At 39.3% G+C, this 23,268-nt stretch overlaps 1 protein-coding gene across 1 annotated transcript in view; it reads left to right on the top strand.

The window, feature by feature from the left end:
- The first annotated feature begins 1,228 nt into the window (after positions 1-1,228).
- LOC131155023 (uncharacterized) overlaps positions 1,229-23,268 on the top strand; it is a 30,241-nt gene continuing 8,201 nt past the window's right edge. Inside the window, exons 1-3 of the mRNA XM_058107910.1 lie at positions 1,229-3,290; positions 9,176-9,316; positions 9,510-11,271. Of these exons, the coding sequence (XP_057963893.1) occupies positions 1,944-3,290; positions 9,176-9,316; positions 9,510-11,271 (3,250 nt within the window). The 5' untranslated portion in view covers positions 1,229-1,943. The remainder of the gene's footprint in view (positions 3,291-9,175; positions 9,317-9,509; positions 11,272-23,268) is intronic.

Genomic DNA, 23,268 nt, shown 5'->3' with positions numbered 1-23,268 from the left:
GAATACTTCTCAACGCAAACCATTACCTTTATTTTTCTCTAACATGCTTCTCGTTCATTGTTCTATCTACTGTGAATTCTTTCTGCAATTAGTACTCATGATAAGAGTATACTCCAATGCTTTGAATTAAACAAGACCTCAATTTATATTAGGTAATTGCTTTAAAATAAGTCTAAATGTTGTGTTTAAATGCTATGTTACATATAAAGTACTCTCAAATGCTTTGTAGCTCAATCCAAGACACTCATTTTCTATTTTCTTTTGAAGTTCTTTTTGGGGTTACCTATTGACTGCTATTGTTTAATGTAATTTATTTATGTTTAATTTTTTTTTAGTTAATCTCATTTTACCTGCCATTATTGGTTACCTTTTATATTAATCCATGAATTATTTTATTGAGTGGTAATTTGTTTATTTGAAAAATTCTGTAGAAATAAATTATTAATAAAATTATATTTGAGAATGACGGATTATCCGCTCATCCGCCATAAATTATCCGACCTGAAACCGTTTAATCTGCCACTTAAATGAGTCGAATATGAATTATGATTTTTTCACCCGATAATCCGCTTTATCCGTTACAGATTATTTGACTTGATCTACTCTGCCAGGTTTACTAAAAATTATCTTATCGATTTACAATTATTAATTTTTGCATTAAAACCTCTAATTTATATAACTATTAACTCTTTTATCTATGTTTTTCATTGATAATAGTGTTTTTTTCATTGTGAATAACTCCATATAAATTTCCTCTCATCGCTTTTTGGTTCTAATCTAGTAATTTTGTCTACTCTCTTGTTGATAATGATCTCTCTCTCCCTCTCTCTTAAATTTTCGTGCTAGCATGTTACTCGAGGTTAGTCTTAAACAAAAGAATTTTTGCTGGTCTAAACTTATGCCTAATCTTAATCTAGCTTTCTCGCCGAATGCTTAGACGTATACTACACACGACAGGTCAACTAATATCATTTTGAAATGTATTTCTAACATGCGAATACACTCATAAAGTAAACCTACCATGTTCCTTTTTCTTCTTTTCACATAAATTAAATCAATTTATTATTTCAATTATCCATAATGCAATGCATCACGATGGTAAAAAATAGTCATCTAACAAATAAAATTACTTAGTTCCTAGAGAAAAAGTAACTCAATTGGGGTGGAAGCTAATGCAAGTGGGGGGAAGAGGCCCTACAAAAGGCATCTTGGCTAAAACCCTACATATATACACTTTTCTTTAGAGCCGTTGTACTCCAAAGTTCAAACCATTTGCATGCCCACTTCAATTCCTTCATCCTTCGTATGCCCCTCTGCATACCTCACTCCTTGGGCTCTCATATTTGGCGGTAATGCTTGGTGGGAAAATAGAAGAAAAATGGAAAAAAAAAATTATGCAGAGAATGTACCCAATCTCGACTCGAGAGCGTGGCCATCACCCAACCGTCACTCGCCCCACGATTCACTGCGCCCCGCTCCCCATGACGGGCGTTTACGCCACGCTCTGCTAGGCGCGTGTTCGGAATGCCCTAATACCAGTCTGAAGTCATGAACTCTCTCCCTCTACTCTTCTCGGTTCTGCCCTAGTCTTCAGAGAGAAACAAAGAGTGTGAGAGGGGAAAGGAAAGCTAAATCCCCAGTCTTCAGGGAGCCCACAAGTGGCAAAGCAAAAGCACGACAACAGATTATCAAATAAGTTCCTTGGCTTGACTTCTAGGGTTTTTTTTTTCCTCCCTTTCTACGTATCTAAAATTTAAATGTGTGAAAATTCGTATGAGGTTTTGATCCATCGAACCTATCAACCACAAGGTCAGTGATTCTCAATCCGCGGTGTAATCGAACGCCCAAATCGAAGGAAAATACGATCGATCGATACCCATTTGCTTATTTCCCTGATTTTTGTGTATAAACATACAAATATATAAGTATTTGGGGTTCTTGTCATGCGATTACCTCAGTTTCCTTCGGTTTCTTCGAAGCAAAGGAAAGATCAGCGTCTGGGTAGTTCTCGTACTCGTAAGAAGCACAAGAGGCTTGACGCAATTTGCGAGAAGGCGTATAATCAAAACCGTAGGCTCCAAGCTGAGTTGAATGGGGGTGGTCGTGGTGCTGGAATTGGGTCTGCTGGTGTCAATATGGAGCTTCGGCGGAGCTCAAGGGTTCGCCGGGCGCCAGATTTGCTCGATGTATCACCTCCACCCACAAAGAAGCGACGGAAAATTGGCAAGAATGGGGAGAGATTGACTGCTGGTTCTGAGAGGCTGAAAGGGGAGAGTAGTTCAAAGGGTCTTTCACTTGGTCCGAGTTCAGTGGATATGGAAGAAACTAATGGTTGGAAGTCAAGGTTGAGAGCAAGGGTGAGAAATGGGAGATTTGGGATGGAGAAACGGCAATCACCACGCGGGAAAAAGAAGCTTTTTGAGGATTTGGAGGGGTTTGAGGAAGAATCAAACTTGGAGGAGAGAGAATTAGACGAGAAAAAAGGCAGTTTGGGCGGTGGGAAGTCGACAGTTGTAAAGTCAAGGAGACCGGGTAGGATTAAAGCTACAAATGCCATGAGGAATGAGGATAAAGAGATTGAATCAAGTAGTGTTAAAGAGGATGGCAGTGGGAGGAATGGAGTGGAAATGGAAGAAACCACGGATGAGGGGGGTCCCTTAGTCTTGGAGAGTGTTAGTGGTGGTGAAAATGATAGTGAAGCAGATGATAGCAATGACCGACAGTTATTTAGGAACGAGGACAGTGAAGTACCAAATCAGTCACTGTCTGAGGAGTGCACTGGTAATGACAATGTGGGGATTATGGATAAGGGTGATCAGGATTTAGAAGAACTAGAGCGTGCAAGAGGAGAGGAGGAAAGGGGTGGTACAGAAGCTGTTCAAGGTACTTCGAAGCAAGTGGAAGATGGAGGATGTCATGATGGGAAGGTTATCACTTTTGCCCGACTTGATGAAAAATCTCCAGAAGATGAGAATGCCTGGAAGGTGGAAATGGATGATAGTGCTTATACTGATAAACTTAGTAAGCATCACATAAAAGAGGGGAGAAGATGCGGTTTGTGTAGAGGAGGGACTGATGGTAAGCCTCCCAAGAGGTTAGTCCAGGACATTGGTGAAAGTGAAAATGAGGCATGTAGTGGTTCTTCCGTTTCAGAAGAGCCTAACTATGATATATGGGATGGATTTGGTGATGAACCTGGCTGGCTTGGACGCCTTTTGGGTCCTATAAATGACCGTTTTGGTATTGCTGGAATCTGGGTTCATCAACATTGTGCTGTATGGAGTCCGGAGGTTAGTTTTGTTTTATCTATCAGTTTTTTTTTTTGGATTTCTTTGGAGTTGTTCTTTTGTGAGCTTTTTAGATTATGCACATGTATACTTAGTAATATGTTGGTTTTTTGATGTTTTGCTGATCCATTTTTTTGGTTAGTATTCTCATGGTTCTATTGGAAATTTGTAATGGTGTTATACATTGTATTTTGTTATTTATACTTGCCTGTTGAGTTATTTACTTGCTCCGGAGCATCTGGTTAACATTGTGAAATTTATATGACTTCTTTGCATTGTTGGTGCTTGGACATGATAAAGTTTTACACTGGACTTTGCAATTTCCGCTGACTTACTTAAAATGAAGTAATTAATGTTTAACAATTGTGATGAGATCTTTCCATCTAAGGGGCATTGCTACACCAATATGGGTTAGTACCAAAGGGAGTCATTTTGGGCAGCCTCCAAAAAATATCAAAGACAAATTAACTGTAAGAAAAAGTTTGGAGTTGAGTTAAACTTTACACTTTACAAAGATAACATTTTTATGAGGAAGGACAACAATTTGAAAATTGCAATGGGGCATTGAGAGATAAGATGATTAACTTGATATATTTTATTGCGTCAATGCATTTTAATAGCTATATTCGACAATACTACTTGTCATCTCAACTTTATTTTGCAGTGGATTACAAGGACCTTTTTTGGCTAATTAACTAGTCATATGGTAAACTATAACCCAAGTTGTTTTAATTTTATTTATTATTATTATTTTTCTTTTTGGATTTTTTTAGCCTTGAGGACAGCTTGTCCTCCTCCTTTAGCCTCTACTATTTCCTCTCTCTATTTAATAATTTTTTCATCATAAACAAATTAGTAGAAAAAGGAAGGCACTGTTGTATGGGAATCAAAACCTAAATTGCACTTTCTTATTTTTTGTATATGAAATCTGTGATGTTCAGGAATATGAGCACAGTCCATGTTTGATGAGTCAGATTTTAATTGCTGCCTGTTGGATATTTTCTCATGAAGTTTCATCAGGCTATGATCACTTTGAATTTACAAAGTAATATTGTTTTTGAAGGGAAGGTTGTCCCACCTTTCTCTTTTCCAATGTGGGACAAGGGAGGGGTGAAAGTGTGATAATGAAGGCTTGCTGAATGCTGAGAACTATTGTTGAGTGCCCTGCTCTAGGCGTTGGGACTTGGGAACAGTTGTCCCATATCAATCAAGTGAAATAAGGAAGACCCTTCCCCCCTCTATAGAAGTACACCCCCTGCTTCCACTCTCCCATATTTGGGCTTCATGCTTATGTGGTGCTTTGGGAAGACAATTAGACATCTCTAAGGGTAGGGTTGTTGATGTCAAGCCTGTACCAGGGCCCTTATTAAGAGGGCCATGTTATTTTTATAAAGATATGAGCTTATTGACATGGGCCTTGTATGGCCTAGAAGTTAACTAGTATTTAGAGCTAGAAAAATGTAAAAATATTGAAGCTAACTTGCTTAATCAGTTTTTTGTTTCACTTAAACTGTTGGTACTGTGTTCGGTTTCGGTTTGCAAAATTTAAACTGATAAAGTCGATAAATACAGTTTGGTTATCGGTTTTGGTCAAAACCAAACCAAACCAAACCTAGCCTATTACACCCCTAGGTGTGGAAGATTTGAGGAATTGAAAAAAAAAAAGATTTGGAAAAAAAAAGTTGTTATGAATCACCTACCTGCACTCTTTTATCACCCCTTCTAGGAATAAAATTATCCAAAGTATTGAGTAAAGTGGTCAATAACTCTCTTTCGTTGAGATTTCTAATGAAGTAGAAATCCCATGAATAGAGCTCCCCTTAGAAGAAAGAAATGCACTGATAAGGGGCATTATGAAATACTACAAAATGGTTATGGTGCTTTCCCTTAGAACCTAAGTCTCATTGGAATAAGGTAATTCATAGTAATTTTGAAATACTACAAAATGGGTGGGATGCTAAAGTGGCAATTAACATTATTTATTCAAGTCCTTGGAACTTTGTATCTCATATTTATGATTATTTCCTTTCTAAAGTCCCATGTACAATGGGTAATGGGAGTGTATTCACTCTTGGGAGGATCATTGGGTGGGAGAGATGCCTTTGGCTAGTACTTTTGCTCGTCTCTCTTGCTTATCTAATCTTCATGACACCCCAGTGTTTGCTTTTCTTCTTTTGCAAGAAAAATTGGCATTCTCAGAACTTCCATTTTGTGAGGCTTTTGGGTCAAGTTGGTGCTCACCCATATGTATCAAGTCCCCATGAAGACTCCTTTGGTGCTAACAAGTGGCATCAAAGCTGATGGTTCATAGTTTTGGGTGAGCAACATCTTAATTTTGAGTGTGAAGCTAATTTTCTTGATGTTCTAACAGTTGGAGGACCAAGTGTGTGTTTGAGGCAAGTAAGAGTCATCTAGGCTTGGGTGATGGATATGAATAAGGTTAGAATGTGGGAGGTATGATTGGTTTGGAGGCACATGAAATGCAATCTGAGGCACGTAAGGCATAGGGGTAAGTCCCACTTGAGCAACTATTGGAAAATTGGGCTTACTCCCATGAGGGAGATGATTTATGCTTGAGGGGAGATGTTGAATCAGGTACACTGATGAAGAATTCTTCCGTTCAGGGGGTGGTTGAAAGTCACAAGTGAGGAGGAGATTGTTGAGAATTCCACTCGTAAGTTCGTCGCACATTGGAAAAATAGAGTGGATGATGGGTGCTTATATACATGGTTGAGTCCAAGACTAAATAGGCTTAAGCATTTGGGTCAAGTTGGGGCTCATCCATGTGTATCAAACTTGCCCATGGACTCCCCTGAATCTTATAGGGAGAAATCTAATCCATGTGTATCAAGCTTACCCATGGACTCCCTTGAATCTTATAGGGAGAAATCTAAATGAGAGAGATTAATGAGATGGTTCTTTTGATTGGGTTGCTCTATTCTTTTCATATTCAATTGTGGAGTGATAATAAAGTTTGGAGTTTGAATCCTTATGGCTAATTCTCTTGTAAATCATTTTTCACCTACTTGACTTGTGAGACTGTGGATCCTTTTGCTTTGTATCCTTTGATTTGGAAAGCTAAAACTCCCCAAAAAATAAAAGCTGTTATTTGGATTGCAATACTTGAAAGAATTAATACCAATGATTTACTTCAGAAGAGAAGACCTAATAAGGCCTGCCCCCCAAATTTGTGTCCTTTATACGAGGAGTGAAGATACTTGTGCACATTTGTTTCTTTATTGCCCTTTCACATTGGCTATTTGGAATAATTTTGTTTGGTATATTTGGTGAAAATTGTGTCTATCCATACACTTTGGAGGTCTTTTATACCTTTTCTTTTAGGGGTTTTGGCAAAGGAAGGGATAGGAAAACTCAATGGTGTTGCACTGTTATGGCTATTATTTGGTGTGTTTGTTGGGAAGGAATGGTAGAATATTCAAATGTGTGGCTATTGCTAACAATTTGCTGTTTAGGTGTTGGCAAATGGTTTTTTACATGTTTCTTTGGAAGACTTTCAGCAGGATTGGTTGGCCCTGTTACACTGAGTTTGGTTTCTCAGCTTAGGTTGCGTTCTTTGTAACTAATATACTTTGAAATGGGTGAGTGGAAAGATTGGCAACCAAAGACATGAACTTCCTGGGGCTAGCATGAGAAACATAACCACTCTTTCTCTGGAGTCCCACCCATTTCGATGTACCCCAAGCTTACTTTTAATTACCTTGTGCCATGAGGAGTTATTCTCTAAGGAGAACCTCCACATCCATTTTCCCATTAAAGTGAAGTTTTTTGGAAACCACATTCTTGAGACTCAAGCCCCACCTATCCCCCCCCTCCCTTGGCCCCAGATTTGGTCTACTGACAATCCCCTAACTAAGTGATCTCTCCTTATATCTTTAAGACCCCACCAAAAAAAGTCACGCATCATCTCTCCAGAACCTTGGCTTCCCTCTTGGGCACCTTAAAAGAGATAGGAAGTAAATTGAAACATTAGAGGCTGCTGCACTAATGAGCATGGTATGACCGCCAAGTAAAAGTATCCCCTTTTCCACGTCTCTAATCTTCTCCCTGCTTTCTCAATCACTGGGTCCCAAAAAGTCATGGAATTGGGATTTCCTCCTAGAGGCAGATCAAGATAGGTGAGTGGCCACGATGGCACATCCTGCCATGGCCACCACCCATCATGGATTCCTTTCTATTTATATCAACCCTATGTACAATAAATGATGTTTATACTTTTACTAACATGCGAGCTGTAACATAAGAACATAAAAAATCACAGATGTTAAGTTTAGAATCCTGTACATTTTGAGTGCTCTACAATGTTGGGCAACATTTGTTCTTTATTGAATTCATGCTTGAAATTCTATTAATTCATTGAAGGAGACTATATTGCCTAATAATTGTAACAGTTAAGAACATAAAAAAATACAGATGTTAAGGTTCGAACCCTGTACATTTTGAGTGCTCTACAACGTTGGACAACATTTGTTCTCTATTGAATTTATGCTTGAAATTCTATTAATTCATTGATGGAGACTATATTGCATAATAATGTACTGTACATAATTAAAGCTAGCTGCGGGCACATGCAATGCATGTGTTCCATGGCTTTTGGTAGTCATGGCCAGCTTTTTTGGTAGATATTGGGTAGGAGTGTACGAAAAATAAGGAAAACATGTACTGTCAAATTAATCTATAAATTTGTCAATTTACAAGTTTACGTATAATTTGAAAATTTTTTATTTGAAAAGAATTTTCTGGATAATATGGGGAAAAAGTTGTGGACTCAAAAACCTGTTTCCACTTTCTTTTATTAATAGAGTATATATATTCAATATGTGAATGCTTGAGAGACTCTTTGAACTATTTCATATTTTGGAAAAGTTGGTGGTCAGTTTTTCTTCCTTTCTTCTAGCTATCTTAGGTTTATCCTTTCTGGTGGTAGGTTGGAGTTTTTGATTTGCCATACATTAGGTTTTGATGTCCTACTGAGGAATTTTCATTGATTCTGAATTCAGGATAGATAGAATATATGGGTTAAGCCAGATTATTTGAGTAGAATAAAATTGGAGGTGAGGTTCTATGAGAATTATTTAATATTTGATTGATGAAGAAGGAAACTTCAAAACTCAAGTATTGAGGATTTGGCTCCTCTCCTGTTGGGTAGGTGATAGGGCCCATCCAACAGGTTTCACTAATGTCACCTTATTTTTTAAACTTTTACTTGGATACGGTAACATTATAGTTTCTTGGTTTACTAACGTTTTGGTGGGAAAGTGAGCAAGTCCATTGAGGCTATTTTCTAGAGAGAATTTGGTGGGGCTGTTCTCAAGAAGTGTTATCATTTTCTGGTGGTATGGACAGTTAAAGTTTTTATTACATGATATATGAGGAATATCTGTAAGTTTGAAGTCTCTGGGTTGCTCCTTTATTTGAATCTATTTGTTTGAAGAACAGACTAGTTCCATGTTTCATGTTGCCTTCGCTCAAGCTGGATTTGTTTCATCTTCTTTCAAACTGAATTTGTTGGTGATTTTAACTTTACTCCCTCATTTTTGTTATGGTTCATATTTCTTCTGCAATGGCATTTTGTTTCTATGGTTCTTCACATCTAAATTGTTCACCTCTCAGTATTGTTTTCAACTTTCTATGCATGGGTTCTTACTTCTTAATGATGCTGTTTGTCTATAAGATAATCTCAACATTGTACCTTTCATGCTACACATTGTTTTAGCTTTCACTGTTCATCGACTTCTTTGATTTGCTGCTTGCCTGCTAGACATTCACAATTTCTTTTTCCAGCTTTTTTTTTTTTCCCTTTTTCCCCCCTGTTTGTTCAGAATATCTTGTTACAATAAATCTTCATTAATTTTAATTTGTGTTTGCAGGTTTATTTTGCTGGTTTGGGATGTTTGAAAAATGTTAGGGCAGCACTCTGCAGAGGAAGGGTGTTGAAATGCACTCGCTGTGGGAGGCCAGGAGCAACTATTGGCTGTCGTGTTGATAGGTGTCCAAAAACTTATCACTTGGTTAGTTGGTTATTTGATATTTGTCCTACAAGGGAGGCAGCTTTTTTCCTTTTCAATTTCCTTCCCTCCTTTCAGTTTTTAATAAAAAGCACTCACATGCTTTATATTGACTTTTAAGACAATTTTTTTTTAATTTATCTATTCCATTTGTTTACTCTCATTTTCTGTATTATCGAATTTTTTATTGCTGCAGCCTTGTGCACGAGCTAATGGTTGTCATTTTGATCATCGCAAATTTCTCATAGCATGCACGGATCATCGGCATCTCTTTCAACCACATGGAAATAAGTATTTGGATCGCATAAAGAAACTGAAAGCTAGGAAAATGAAATTAGAAATAAGGAAGCTGTCAAATGATGCTTGGCGAAAGGATCTTGAGGCAGAGGAAAAATGGTTGGAGAACTGTGGTGAGGATGAAGAGTTCTTAAAACGTGAGAGCAAGAGGCTTCATCGAGATTTAATGAGAATTGCACCTGTGTACATTGGAGGCCCAAATTCCGAAAGTGAAAAATTATTTCAGGGTTGGGAATCTGTTGCTGGGCTTCAAGATGTTATCCAATGTATGAAGGAGGTTGTTATTTTACCTCTGTTATATCCTGAATTTTTCAATAATTTGGGGCTCACGCCTCCTAGAGGTGTTCTCTTGCACGGATACCCTGGAACAGGTAAAACTCTAGTAGTGCGGGCATTAATTGGTTCATGTGCCCGCGGAGATAAACGCATAGCCTATTTTGCCCGCAAAGGTGCAGATTGTTTAGGGAAATATGTTGGTGATGCTGAGCGTCAACTAAGACTTTTGTTTCAGGTTGCTGAGAGGTGTCAACCTTCTATAATATTCTTTGATGAAATAGATGGGTTAGCACCTCGCCGCACGAGGCAGCAAGATCAGACACATAGTTCAGTTGTGTCCACCTTGCTTGCTTTGTTGGATGGCTTAAAATCTCGAGGTTCAGTTGTGGTCATTGGTGCAACAAATAGACCTGAGGCTGTTGATCCAGCATTAAGACGGCCAGGGAGATTTGACAGGGAAATTTATTTTCCACTGCCATCTGTCAAGGACCGAGCTGCTATTCTTTCACTTCATACACGAAGGTGGCCAAACCCAGTTACTGGATCCTTGCTTAAGCAGATTGCTAGAAAAACTGCAGGCTTTGCTGGTGCCGATCTGCAGGCTCTGTGCACTCAAGCAGCCATGATTGCATTGAAAAGGAATTGCCCCTTGCAAGAACTTCTGTGCGCTGCTGGAGAGAAAGCTCATGATGCTAAACGCCCTCCTCTCCCCGCCTTTGTGGTGGAGGAAAGAGATTGGTTAGAGGCTCTTGCCTGTGCTCCTCCTCCGTGCTCTCGTAGAGAAGCAGGAATGGCTGCAAATGATGTAGTATCCTCTCCTCTTCACACCCATCTCATTCCTTGTTTGCTGCGACCACTATCTTACTTGCTCCTTTCTCTTCATCTTGATGAAAATATCTCTATGCCACCGCCTCTTTTTAAAGCTGCAGAAATGATTAAAACTGTGATTCTTTCTGCTTTGGAGAAGAAGAAGATCCCTAATTATCAATGGTGGTCCCATGTTCAGGATTTGCTTCAAGAAGCAGATGTTGTGGGGGAGATAGAAAAAAACCTTTCATATGTGGGCTTTTTAATTGGAGGGACTAGCTTATCCGCTTCTGATATTTTAAATGATGATACTGATGACAACGGTATGGTCTTTGAACCTTCCAGAGTGCATCATGGAGGCACTCGCACTAGTTTGTTGCAAAATATATCTCTATCATCAGGAAAGAAATCAGGGTTTCGGATATTGATTGATGGAAGTCCTAAATCTGGCCAGAGGCATGTTGCTTCTTGCCTTCTCCACTGTTTGGTTGGGAATGTTGAAATTCAGAAGGTTGATCTGGCTTCGATATCACAAGAAGGACATGGAGATATGGTGCAAGGGGTTAACCAAATATTAAGTATGTTCCCATTTCTTTGTCCTTTTTCTTGAATGTTGTAACTTTTGCAGCTAATGTTTCAAATTTTTTTGTGTGGCCTTGCAATAAGTGTGATCAATTTTTTTGGGGTGGGCTTTAAAAATACACTCTGGTTCTCATTGAACAATTAATGACACTTTGTTAAGAATTTCTGAAGTTAATTTGCTTTTTCTTTGGGTATATACACTCTGGCTTGTCGTCTTTATCATTCTCCAGAATGTGCTTCTAGTTCAGTTTTAGACCAAAGCTTGAAGTATCATTGGTTGTATGCTTCCAAGACAATCCTAACATTTTCTAAGAATTGATTAGAGTTCCAAGTGCATATGACTGTTACTTGTAGGGTGATTCCTTGTGGAGACGATTGACATTTCAGACACTTGTCTAGATGATATGTCTAAAATTGAAGCTGAGGTGCACTCACAAACTTGTTTGTCTGAGGTGCACTTACAAACTTGTTTGTCTATGTTATATGCTAACAATATATTCTGAAAAATGAGTATATTGTGCCACTTTTTATTATGAACTAAATAAAATTTAATTTTTTTGCTTTTCTTTTGAAATATTATAGATTGATACATAAGCTCAAACTCATACATGCATTAACTAGTCATTTTTGTTATATTTTTTGCAATGAGTATAAAAAGTACAAAGCTATTAGTCTTGAAAATAATAACCCAATATGAAGCTTTGACCATGGAAATGTCCATAGGTTTGGGAAGATATACTATTTAGTGAAGATTGATTGATGCAAAATATAAATATATTTAGTTTACCGAGGACTGATCTAATTTGCTATGTCCCATACCCTGTTAAATTGTTATTTATTGCATAATTTACTTAGAACTAAAAAATTGGAATTTCCAAAAAACCTTCTTAGAATAAAACATTTACGACTTTGCTCATTTTAAGTATATGTTGAGACTTGGTTGAGTCTAAAATTTGCTTGTATATGCGTGCTTATATTGCTTAGTATTTAATTATTTTAGCTGTTTTAGGTTTGTTGCTTATTTAACTTTAATGATTAACTATTTGAATTTCTATAAATGAAGGAAATATTATCAACTATTTGTATTGTGAGTAATTTGTGACTTGGCGACATAATTCCTATGTATGAGTAGTTTAAAATTTATGCAAGATTTGTTTTTAACTGCTATTTTTCCTTTGCTTAGTTCTTAATTAGTGGGGTTCTTATGGTTTCAATGAATTTAACCTTTTTCAACAAATTTATCCTTTGTTATCTAGGAAGTGCTTCTCGGTCAATGTATTATCATTTTTTCTTTCAAAAATCAGGTTTATTGTTCATCTATAGTCTTGAAGACATAAGACACTTTATAAGTGTCCTAAAAGATTCTAGATAGATTCAGCCCTTCGCCCTTCGGCATTATTTTTTTAGGTTATTCCTTCTCTATTTATCACTTATCATACTTGTTTTGTTTTGTTTTTTTTTTTTTTTTCCAAAATGAAATGGATATATATATATGTGTGTGTGTGTGTGTGTATGTATAGGTGTATATGTATAAACTAGTTGCCAATTGAACTTTTTTCCCTGAGAAAATCTGTATACAAAAGATTTGGACTTTTCAATAGAAGTCGAGATGCTTCTTTCCGTCATTCCCCCTTGCTGACACCTCCTTCCTGGTTTGCAACGATGGGTTCTTCCCTCATGTGACGATGGGAGGCATCCTTAAACTTGTAGACCTCTGTACTTCTTCTCCTCCCCCCTTTCCCCAACCTTCCCTTTCTCTTTATGCCGAAAACCATAAACACTGCGATACCTTTCCTCTGCACTGTGATTCCCTTTTCCCTGCACAACTTTGGCTCTCATTCCTTGCGAATATGGGGTCTACCCCACTCTCACCCTCATCCTCATCATTTTGCCTTCGTCCAAGGCAGGCACGAAGCTCACAACATGGATCAAGAGGAATACCTTCGATTTAGCCATTGAAAGGGAGGAAACTGACATCCTGAGACTCATGGAATTTTAGAATGGTCATCGCACTTCCATCTTTCTAGATTTGGAGGAGCTTGCTTGGTTCCTTTGAGCTTGGAAGGATTTCTGGAGCTCGAGAAGAGGCCCTTCTCACTCTCACGGTTTTGCAGTATATGGAACGAGGAGAAAACCTTGTTGCTCCACCTAAAGTCAAACAAACATGGCAAGTTCATCTCCCTCTTCAAAACCAACAGTGGAGGCTGGAGACGTTTGGTCTTCTTGGAGGGTATTGACTTGAAAGGGTGGCTCAAAATCTCAAATTCGGTAATTTAATTGAGTCAAAACTTGCTTCCACCCTCTTTTTGGATGCCCTTAGTCAGGCAGCAATGCAGATCCATGCCTCCTGTAGAAATCCTAAGTGTCTTGGAGTTATTTAGGGGATATTTATGTAGAGAATTGTCTACTATTGAGAGAGATTATTTTAGGATATTGTTTCCATCTTTAGCATATCTTTAGCATACCCGATTGTATTATAAGTATAATGTATTGACTTGTACAAATTATTCATTCAAGAAATACAAAAAACCTATTCTGATTTCATGGTATCAGAGCTAGGGTTTCTATAGTCCTAGTTAACGATGGCAGAAGGAGCCGTCAACTGCAGAGGGTCGAGCACCTCTAAAGCTCTCGATGGCGAGACTGAAGCCACCTCCACCTTGAATTCGAATGGGCTAGACAGCTCGTTCTTCCCACTCTCGGTGGAGAGACTGAATGGAAAGAATTTCCGTGAATGGGCTTAGTCAATCAAACTCGTGATTGACGGCAAAGGACAGTTAGGATACCTTACCGGTGAGAAGAAGAAACCCGCCTCAACCGATGCTGCAGCTCTGCAGAAGTGGAAGTCGGAGAACTCCATAGTGATTGCGTGGCTGGTGAACTCCATGAAACCTTCAATTGACAAGACCTATCTGTTCCTACTGTCGATGAAGGACGTTTGGGATGCTGTCCAAGAGACATACTCAGACGTTGAAAGCTACTCTCAAATCTTTGAGATCAAAACTTGGCTATGGCAGATGCGGCAAGGAGAAAGAGAAGTCACATACTATATGGAGATGACGAATCTCTGGCAAGAACTCGACCTGAGCATTGAGGAAGAATGGGAATGCCTTGGAGATAGTGCCCGATTACAAGAAAAGACTCGTGAATGAACGAGTCTTCGAATTTTTGGTCGGACTCAACCGAGAGTTGGACGAGGTGTGAGGGAGGATTCTCGGTCGACATCCTCTGCCTTCAACTCGGGAAGTTTTCTCGGAGGTGATGCGAGAGGAGAACCGGCCCAAAGGGATGTTGAAGGAGCCGATTCTGATCGGAAACAATGGACTTGAAATGTCTGCCCTCATTCCAAGAGGAACTCTTGCTGGGTCAAGCCAAAAGACACACAAAGGAAGACCCTGGTGTGAGCACTGCTGCAAGACGAACCACTCAAAAGATAATTGCTGGGAAATACATGGGAAGCCCGCAGATTGGAAGCCAAGATAGAATCCCAAAAATCATGGCTACCAAGCTGCTATTGATAACCTAGCCGAGAAACCACAAGGTGAGAAAAATAATAATTCCACTTCAAGTGGCACATTCAATCCAGAATAGTTGGAGCAACTCTATAAAATGTTCCCTACCATTCAAGCATCGGGTTGGTCTTCCGCACGTATTCCTTTTGGTTCTTTAGCCCCCTGAGGTAATTTTTTGACAACCTTAAATTCCATCTCTAATTACAAATCACCATGGATAATTGATTCTAGTGCCTCAGATCATATGACCGATTCTTATCATCTGTTCTCATCCTATTCACCCTATGCTGGAAATTTGAAAGTTAAAATTGTACATGGATCACTCTCATCTGTTGCAGGAAAAGGTAGTATTTAAATCTCTAACTCTATAACACTAGAATCTGTCCTACACGTCCCTAGGCTGTCTTGCAATTTGTTATTCATTAGCCAATTGACAAAAGATTCCAATTGCTCTGCTAAATTTGTTTCCTCTCATTGTGTTTTTCATGACCTATCATCGGGGAAGACGATTGGCAGTGCTAAGGAGTGTGAGGGACTCTACTACTTTGAGGAGGCGAATATGAGTGAACAATGTGAAACTGCTATTTATGATTCTACATCTGTTTCTAGGGATAGTGAAATTTTGTTATGGCATTCTAGGATGGGTCATCCAAATTTTCAATACTTAAGACGTTTATTTCCTTCCATTTGTTCAAATAAAACGTCTTCTAATTTTTAGTGTGAGATTTGTGAACTTGCAAAATACCACTGTAATTCCTTTCCAAAATCCACATACAAACCATCCAGACCTTTTATTATGATTCATAATGATTTATGGGGGCCCTCACGCTCTCTTAATCGCGCTCACATGAAATGGTTTGTTACTTTTATTGATGATCACACTTGTATTTGTTGGGTTTACCTGTTGAAAGATAAAACTGAAGTCCGTTCTATTTTTATCAATTTCCACTCCATGATTCAAACACAATTCCAAACTCACATTCAAATCTTGCGTATTTACATAATATTTTAATAATATCTTGGGAAATTATCTTCAAGAAAATGGAATCATCCATCAAAGTTCCTGTGTGGATACCCCTCAACAAAATGGGGTTGCCGAACGCAAAAGTAGGCATATTCTTGAAATAGCTCGGGCATTGATGTTCACTACTAATATGAAAAAATATTTTTAGGGCGATGCCATTTTAATAGCTACATATCTCATTAATAGAATGCCTAGTCAGGTTCTTTCTTGTGTCACTCCTCTCCAAAAATTCTAAGAATGTTTTCCCAACTCTTGGCTCAACTCCAATCTCTCCCTAAAAGTTTTTGGGTGTACTGCATTTGTACATGTTCATGCTCAAAATAGGGATAAATTGGAGCCTTGCACCATTAAGTGCATTTTTATTGGTTACTCTCCTACTTAGAAAGGCTACAAATGTTATGATCCTGTCACAAAAAAATTGTTTGTTAACCTTGATGTCATGTTCTTTGAAACCACTTCTTACATCCAAAAGCCCTCTCTTCAAGGGGAGAATTGGAGTAAAGATCGGTTCTTTGATTTCTCCGTTGATGAATCTGTGCCATACACTGAGTCTGTCGACGCCACTGTTATTACACTATTCCTTGGTCTGCCATGTACAAAATACCACTTAAACTTAGGGGGAGATGTAGAAAAATAAAATAACAAGGAGATACTTGTTTACTCAAGGAAGTCAAAATCAAAGAACAGGGAGAATCTCATACATGAGGCACTAAGAGAGTTGAAATCGGTGATAGCTCTGAGCAACCATGAGTCCATGCCCAATCCCGATAAGGTAATAGATCCAAATGGCCATGAGCTTCCTTCTGATAAGTCTGCACTTGATGACATCAATTTACCCATTGCTCTTAGAAAATGAACTAGGTCATGTACTCTCCATCCCATTTCAAAATTCACGTCTTATAAAACTCTGTATGCAGGGTGGTATGCTTTTACCTTTAACCTTGATAGGATAAAAATTCCAAATAATATTTATGAAGCTTTGGAGATTCCTAAATAGAGGGAAACTATCATGGAGGAAATGTGGGCCCTGGAAAAGAAATTAGGGTTTCAAACCAGCGGTACGACTGTAATTTTATGGAAAAGTTGCAGGTGAACAGTGCAATTTCTGCACTTTCTGAACTTGAATGGCTGCATGGTGATTGTGGTTTGCTCAAATGCCAATTTGATGTAGGACAAGCAAGAGAATTTATATATACGGAGAATTTTCTAGAAAAGTTGCAGGTGTACAGTGCAATTTCTGCACTTTCTGAACTTGAGTGGCTGCATGGTGATCTCATGGTTTGCTCTAATGCCAATTTGATGTAGGACAAGTAAGAGAATTTAGATATATAGAGAGAATTGAGAAGAAGAAGAAGAATAGAGGCAGAACAGAACAGAGATGGGGGAGAGAGACGAAGAATGAAGAAGGAGGAGGAAGAAGAAAAGGGAAGCAGGAACCTGTGGTAAGAGAGAAAACAGAGAGACGGAAATTGCGGCAATCTGATTCAAAGGAATAATTGGACATCACTTTCATGTCCAGCACTTAAACCACTACTACAACTAACACATATTTAAATACATGACCCAACTAAACACATAATTACAAAATACTGAAGGAATTCACAAAAAATACAAAGAGGTTCTCCATACACACTATTTCCTAAACCTTCTTAAATCTATGTCTAAAATAAGTGTGCCAAATGGGCGGCCTAGGTGTCACGGGCTGACTATTTTCACACCTTTGTGAAAGGGCTGTGCGGCATTAGCTAAAGCACTCTTGCTTAACTAGCCAGCCTATCGTTTACCACAATTCATCCACGAAACACTTTCATTAACATCAATCAGGTATTTTTATAATATATATATATATATATATATATATATATATATGTTAGCTACAATATTTTATTCAGCTTTTTGTGTCTAAATTAGTTGCATTTGCATAATGACTATTGATTATTGTTTAAGTGGTTTACGAATTTAATTTGTATTAATTGAATATGAATATGTTTAATGTGGTTATTATATTACACTTATTACGCCTTATATTCCAGATACCTATCATCATAATATTTTATTCAGAATATTTTAGTTTTTAAATCTTGCATTATTATGTTTAGTAATAGTTATAAAGATTCATAAAATAAAAATATAAATAAAAATAAAAAAATCCAAGCTTTCCCATAAACTTTCATTATCTTTTAAAATTGAAATCAAAATCAAAATCAACATCAAAATTTCCATACTTGTAAGACCTTGAAATTTTATTCAAAGTTAAAGTTTAAAACACAAGAATCAAGGATGATCTACATCCCTTAGTGTCACGAGCTAAGCTTGTTTAGGGCATTATGCTTGCCTGTGACAGCTTGTCTCGTGCGTTGGGGATGAGTTTCTATCATGTAAATACTAGTGTACGTTTATTTTCTACTAGTTGTTTCTCTGTATGCCAAATAAGGCAATATGACTCCTCGGTCACTTTGATGTTTCTTAGTGTCAGGATGATATTTGCATATAAAGCTTTTTAGGGGAGGGTGAGTGTTCATTAGTCTTGTAAAACTCACTAACTATTGTTAACGTGTTTAACCTACTTGCCTCTATCGCTAAACACACAATGTCAACGGAGGTATTGTTAATGAATTGCGTTGCTTCAATGTTTACTGCTTGCTTGCCACTGTTTTCATAATTGCTTACTGCTTCCGCTGATATCTGATTGATGTTAATGAAAGTGTTTTGTGGATGAATTGTGGTAAACGATAGGTTGGCTTGTTAAGCAAGAGTGCTTTAGCTAGCGCCGCATGACCCTTTCACAAAGGTGTGAAAATAGTCGGCCCGTGATACTTGGTATCAAAGCTCGGTGAATTGCTACGTGAATTCAGTTACCATCGTTGTGGGATTGGGATCGCTTTGGTAAGTGACCATGGCACCAACCAATGCTGAGAGAATCAGCATGCTGGAAGCACAGGCCGAGACAACAACCAACAATGTGGCCGCAGAGATGGCCCAACTGAGGGAACTTGTCGATGAAGTGATGGGACACAAAAGCATCAAACAAGTTTGTTAGGTGACATGTCAGAGGACTTTCATCATACTGTGGAAATTTTGCAATCGCCGATAGCTGATCTGGATGCAAAGATGAATATGATGGTTCTTGCTATGGGAAACTCCAACACTCCGGGAGTTAGCAAGACCAAGGTACCAAAACCCAAGACGTATGGGGGTTCCCGTGATGTCAAGGAGTTGGAGAACTTCTTGTTTGATATAGAGCAGTACTTTCGCGCTGTGAGGACGGCCTCATAACAAGTGAAAGTGGATACTGCAGAGTACAGCCTCATAACAGGTGAAAGTGGATACTGCAACCATGTACTTGGTTGGTGATGCCAAACTATGGTGGCATACCAAGTACAATGAAATTGAAAATGGACATTGTGTAGTGGATAGTTGGGCAGATTTGAAGAGAGAGCTCAAGACTCGATTTTTTCTTGAGAACGTTGAGTATAATGCTAGGAAAAAGCTGAGAGACCTCAAGCATACTAGGTCAATCAGGGAATACGTGAAATAGTTTTCTGCTTTGACGTTGGATATTAGGGACATGTCGGAGAAGGACAAGTTGTTCAATTTTCTTGAGGGGTTGAAGTCATGGGCAAAAACTGAACTTCGTAGGCAAAGAGTTCAAGACTTGTCCACCGCACAAGCTACTGTGGAATGCTTGACTTACTACGCTGGTGATAATACCGCTCCGCCCAAAGGGTTTGGCAGAGAGGGAAACAGTGGAAAGTCTTTCAAGAAAGGCAAACCCAAGAGTGGGGGAGCCGACTATAAGGCCTCGATTTCAAAGGAAGCTTCATCGTCTCAAGGGTTCAACACACCCAAGAGAAAGGAGAAAATTTCACGCTACTTGTGTGGAGGCCCTCACACAGTTATGGAGTGCCCACACAAGGGATCCCTTAATGACTTACAAGCTTCCACTTCGGTACAAGTGGTGGAAAGGGATGAGGAAGAGGAGGATACCCTGAGGGTGGGGGCAATGCATCAGGTGAGCACATTGGAAAAGCAGGAAAAAGCTCCAAAATTTACACAAGCAAAAGGACTTATGTTTGTGGACTTGAAGATCAACGGGAAGAGTACCCGTGCAATGGTGGATACCGGGGCTCCTCATAATTTTATTTCGCAACTGGAAGCATGGAGATTCAATTTATCCTTGGAGAAGGATACAGGACGCATGAAAGCGGTAAATTCCGTAGCCCAGCCTACTTTAAGAGTAGCAAAACAAGTGATTGTGAAGCTTGGACAGTGGGAAGGTCATGCAAACTTCACAGCGGTGCCATTAGATGACTTTTCAGTTATTTTGGGAATGGAATTTCTGAAGGGAACAAAGGCAGTGCTGATGCCTTTTGTTGGTTCCCTATGTTTGATGGGAGATCACCCTTGCATGGTGCAAGCCGTTGCCAACGAAAGGAGACGATGGGAAGTCCCTTTCAGCCATGCAACTCAAGTAGGGATTGAGAAGGGGTGAGCAGACACATTTAGTCACGGTGATGGTAGATTACGAAGTAGGCCAAGAGCTGGTGTCTACGACCATCCAAGCAGTGTTGGATGAGTATAAGGAGGTAATTCCGGATAAGCTGCCTCACAACTTGCCTCCACGACAAATTGTGGAGCATGAGATCAAGTTGTTGCCAGGAGTGAAACCACCTGCTAAAAGGCCATATCGGATGGCACCTCTAGAGGTAGCAGAGTTGGGGAAACAACTTGATGAGTTGTTGGAAGTGAGATATGTTCGCCCTTCTAAAGCACCGTTGGGAGCATTAGTGTTGTATCAAAGGAGACATAAAGAGCATTTAAAGAAGGTGTTCAATAGGCTGAGGGGAAATAGTTTGTATATAAAGAAAGAGAAGTGCTCTTTTGCTCAGCGGAGCAACAAATTCCTCAGTCATGTGATTAAGCAAGGTCATATCCGGAAGGATATGGAGAAGGTAAGGGCGATTCAAGAATGGAAGATCCCCACGACAGTGAAGGAGTGGCGTTCCTTTCTTGGCCTTACCAACCATCACAGGAAGTTCGTCGAAGGGTATTCGCGGAGAATGACTCCAATGACAGAACTACTGAAGCAGAGGTATTATTGGCCGCACATGTGTGATGATGTGGTTGATTATACTCGGACTTCTCACTTGCCAACAAGACAAGGTGGAGCGAAGGAAGATTGCATGGTTACAGGAGCCCATACTAGTACCATCCAAATCGTGGGAAAGTGTTTCACTGGACTTCATCACCAACTTACCTAGAGTGAGAGATGCAGGGTCTATGCTTGTGGTTGTAGACAGGTTTTCGAAGTATGGTACGTTCATAGCTGCACCAAAGTACTGTTCGGCAAAGGAGACGACACAATTGTTCTTTATGAAAATTGTGAAATATTGGGGTGTTCCCCAAGACATTGGTAGTGACCAAGACTCAAGATTCACGAGCAGCTTCTGGACAAAATTTTTCAGAATCCTCGGTTCACATCTTAACATCTCTTCGAGTTACCATCCAGAGTCAAACGGACAGATGGAGAGATTCAATGGGCTACTAGAAGAGTACTTGCGCCATTTTATTAGTGACAACCAAAAGAATTGAGTGCAACTACTTGATGTGACTCAGTTCCGTTTCAAGACCCGAAGGAGCTCAACAACCAACAAGAGCCCTTTTGAGCTTGTTACAGGCCAACAACTATTGTTACCTCACACAATGGGCAAGCCGTACAGAGGAAAGAGTCCCAAGGCGTACATCTTCGCCAGAGAATGGAGACAGAATGCAGAGACTGTCCAAGCCTATCGGGAGAAAGCTTTTAAGAAGATCAGGGGGGAAGACCGTAGCACTTCAACTGGATGAAAGTGCATCATGTGTTTCACATCAGCTGCCTTAAGCCATACAATGCCGACACCAACAATCTGAGTAGAAGTCTGTCAAACAGAGTAGAGTTGAAGACAATGCAACCCGACAGACATGAAGTTGAAGACATCCTTGCACACAGAGAGTTCGTATCCTCAAGGAAGAAGCAGCAAGAGCTCTTAGTGAAGTGGAAGGGCCTTGGCGATGAAGAAATCAGCTGAATTTCTGCAAAAGATATGCAACTGTTCGTGGCAAAAGTTGAAGTGTACCTAGCGTCAAAATCTACGAGGACGTCGACCGCATAAGTGGGGGAGCGTCATGAGCTAAGCTTGTTCAATGCATTATGCTTGACTGTGACCGCTTGTCTCGTGCATTGGGGATGGGTTTCCATCATGTAAATACTAGCGTAGGTTTATTTTCTACTAGTTGTTTATATATATATATATATATATATATATTGTTAATCAACAAATTAAAAATCACCCACACCGAAGGGTCTCAAAAAAGTCAAAGATGAATGTCAACCAAAAACAGACCACTACACAAAACTACTTGTAGTAGAATTCATCACTCTTTAATAACATAAAATGGTGCAGCCGATCCTTTGAAAACTGTTCAATTTCTTTCCCTCTAAATAAACCAAAAGATTGCAAAGGGAATAATAAAGTCCAGGCTTTGCTTCTTTCCTTGCTTGAGTAAATGCCTTTCCAAGCCCATGATTCTCCCTCCACAGTTCTGGCTGTGGTCCACTTTTGTCTGATCAGAGTTATGGGCCAGGTTCCAGATATTTCTGGTCCAACAGTGCAAGAGGTCATGATTAATTGACTTGGCATTTTCAATACATAGGAGCAATGTTGACAAGAGGTGGTCTACTTTCTGCAGTCTTATATATGGTAAGAATCCTTCCAGGAGTTGCCTCCTTGTAAAGAAAGCAGCCTTAGTGGGGCTGCTGTTTTTCCGATGGGCTTCTAGGGGAAGTTGTGACTTGCTACTGCTGGGAGAGTGAGATTTCTGTAGTAGGACCTGACTATATAGGACTCTGTGTGGTTGGTACGGAGAATTCGGTGAACTAATCGAATTCATCAAACAACTTTGGTTAAGAAATTACTCTAAACGAACCGAACCGAACCGAATTGTAGTGTATAACCGAAACCTTGCCCGACCAAATCTTACTTTGGTTAATTCAGTTAACCGAAGTTAACCAAATTTTAACCAATACTAATAGATACGTACCCCGTTCCTGCTGAAATTTCTGCTATTTTTATTTTATTTTATTTCTAGGCTAAGTATTCTTAAGGCAAAGACAACTGAACACAACAAGAGAAGAAAAGGTACCAAAGCAAAACAAGAAGGCAGAACACACAAGCACCAGAAAACCTGCAAGCAACCAGAGGGAAGGGGAGCAAGTCCAGGGAGGTTGAAGAATTCAACTAACACTCTGCTGCAATCTGAGATGAATCTGTCCAAGCAGCAGTCAAGTGTGCAAGTCCATTTTCTTCCTATTCACAAAGACAAACCGCCCTTGGTTGATGTTTAAATTCCTGCCGAGCAGTGGAGTTGTCTAGGGGAGGCTGCAGGCCTGCAGAGCAAGAGCAGCCGACTGTGTTAGG

Source organism: Malania oleifera, chromosome 1, assembly GCF_029873635.1.
Source record: "Malania oleifera isolate guangnan ecotype guangnan chromosome 1, ASM2987363v1, whole genome shotgun sequence".
Taxonomy (NCBI): domain Eukaryota; kingdom Viridiplantae; phylum Streptophyta; class Magnoliopsida; order Santalales; family Ximeniaceae; genus Malania; species Malania oleifera.
Note: the sequence above shows the minus strand (reverse complement) of the source record. Positions and strands in the feature narration are given on the sequence as shown.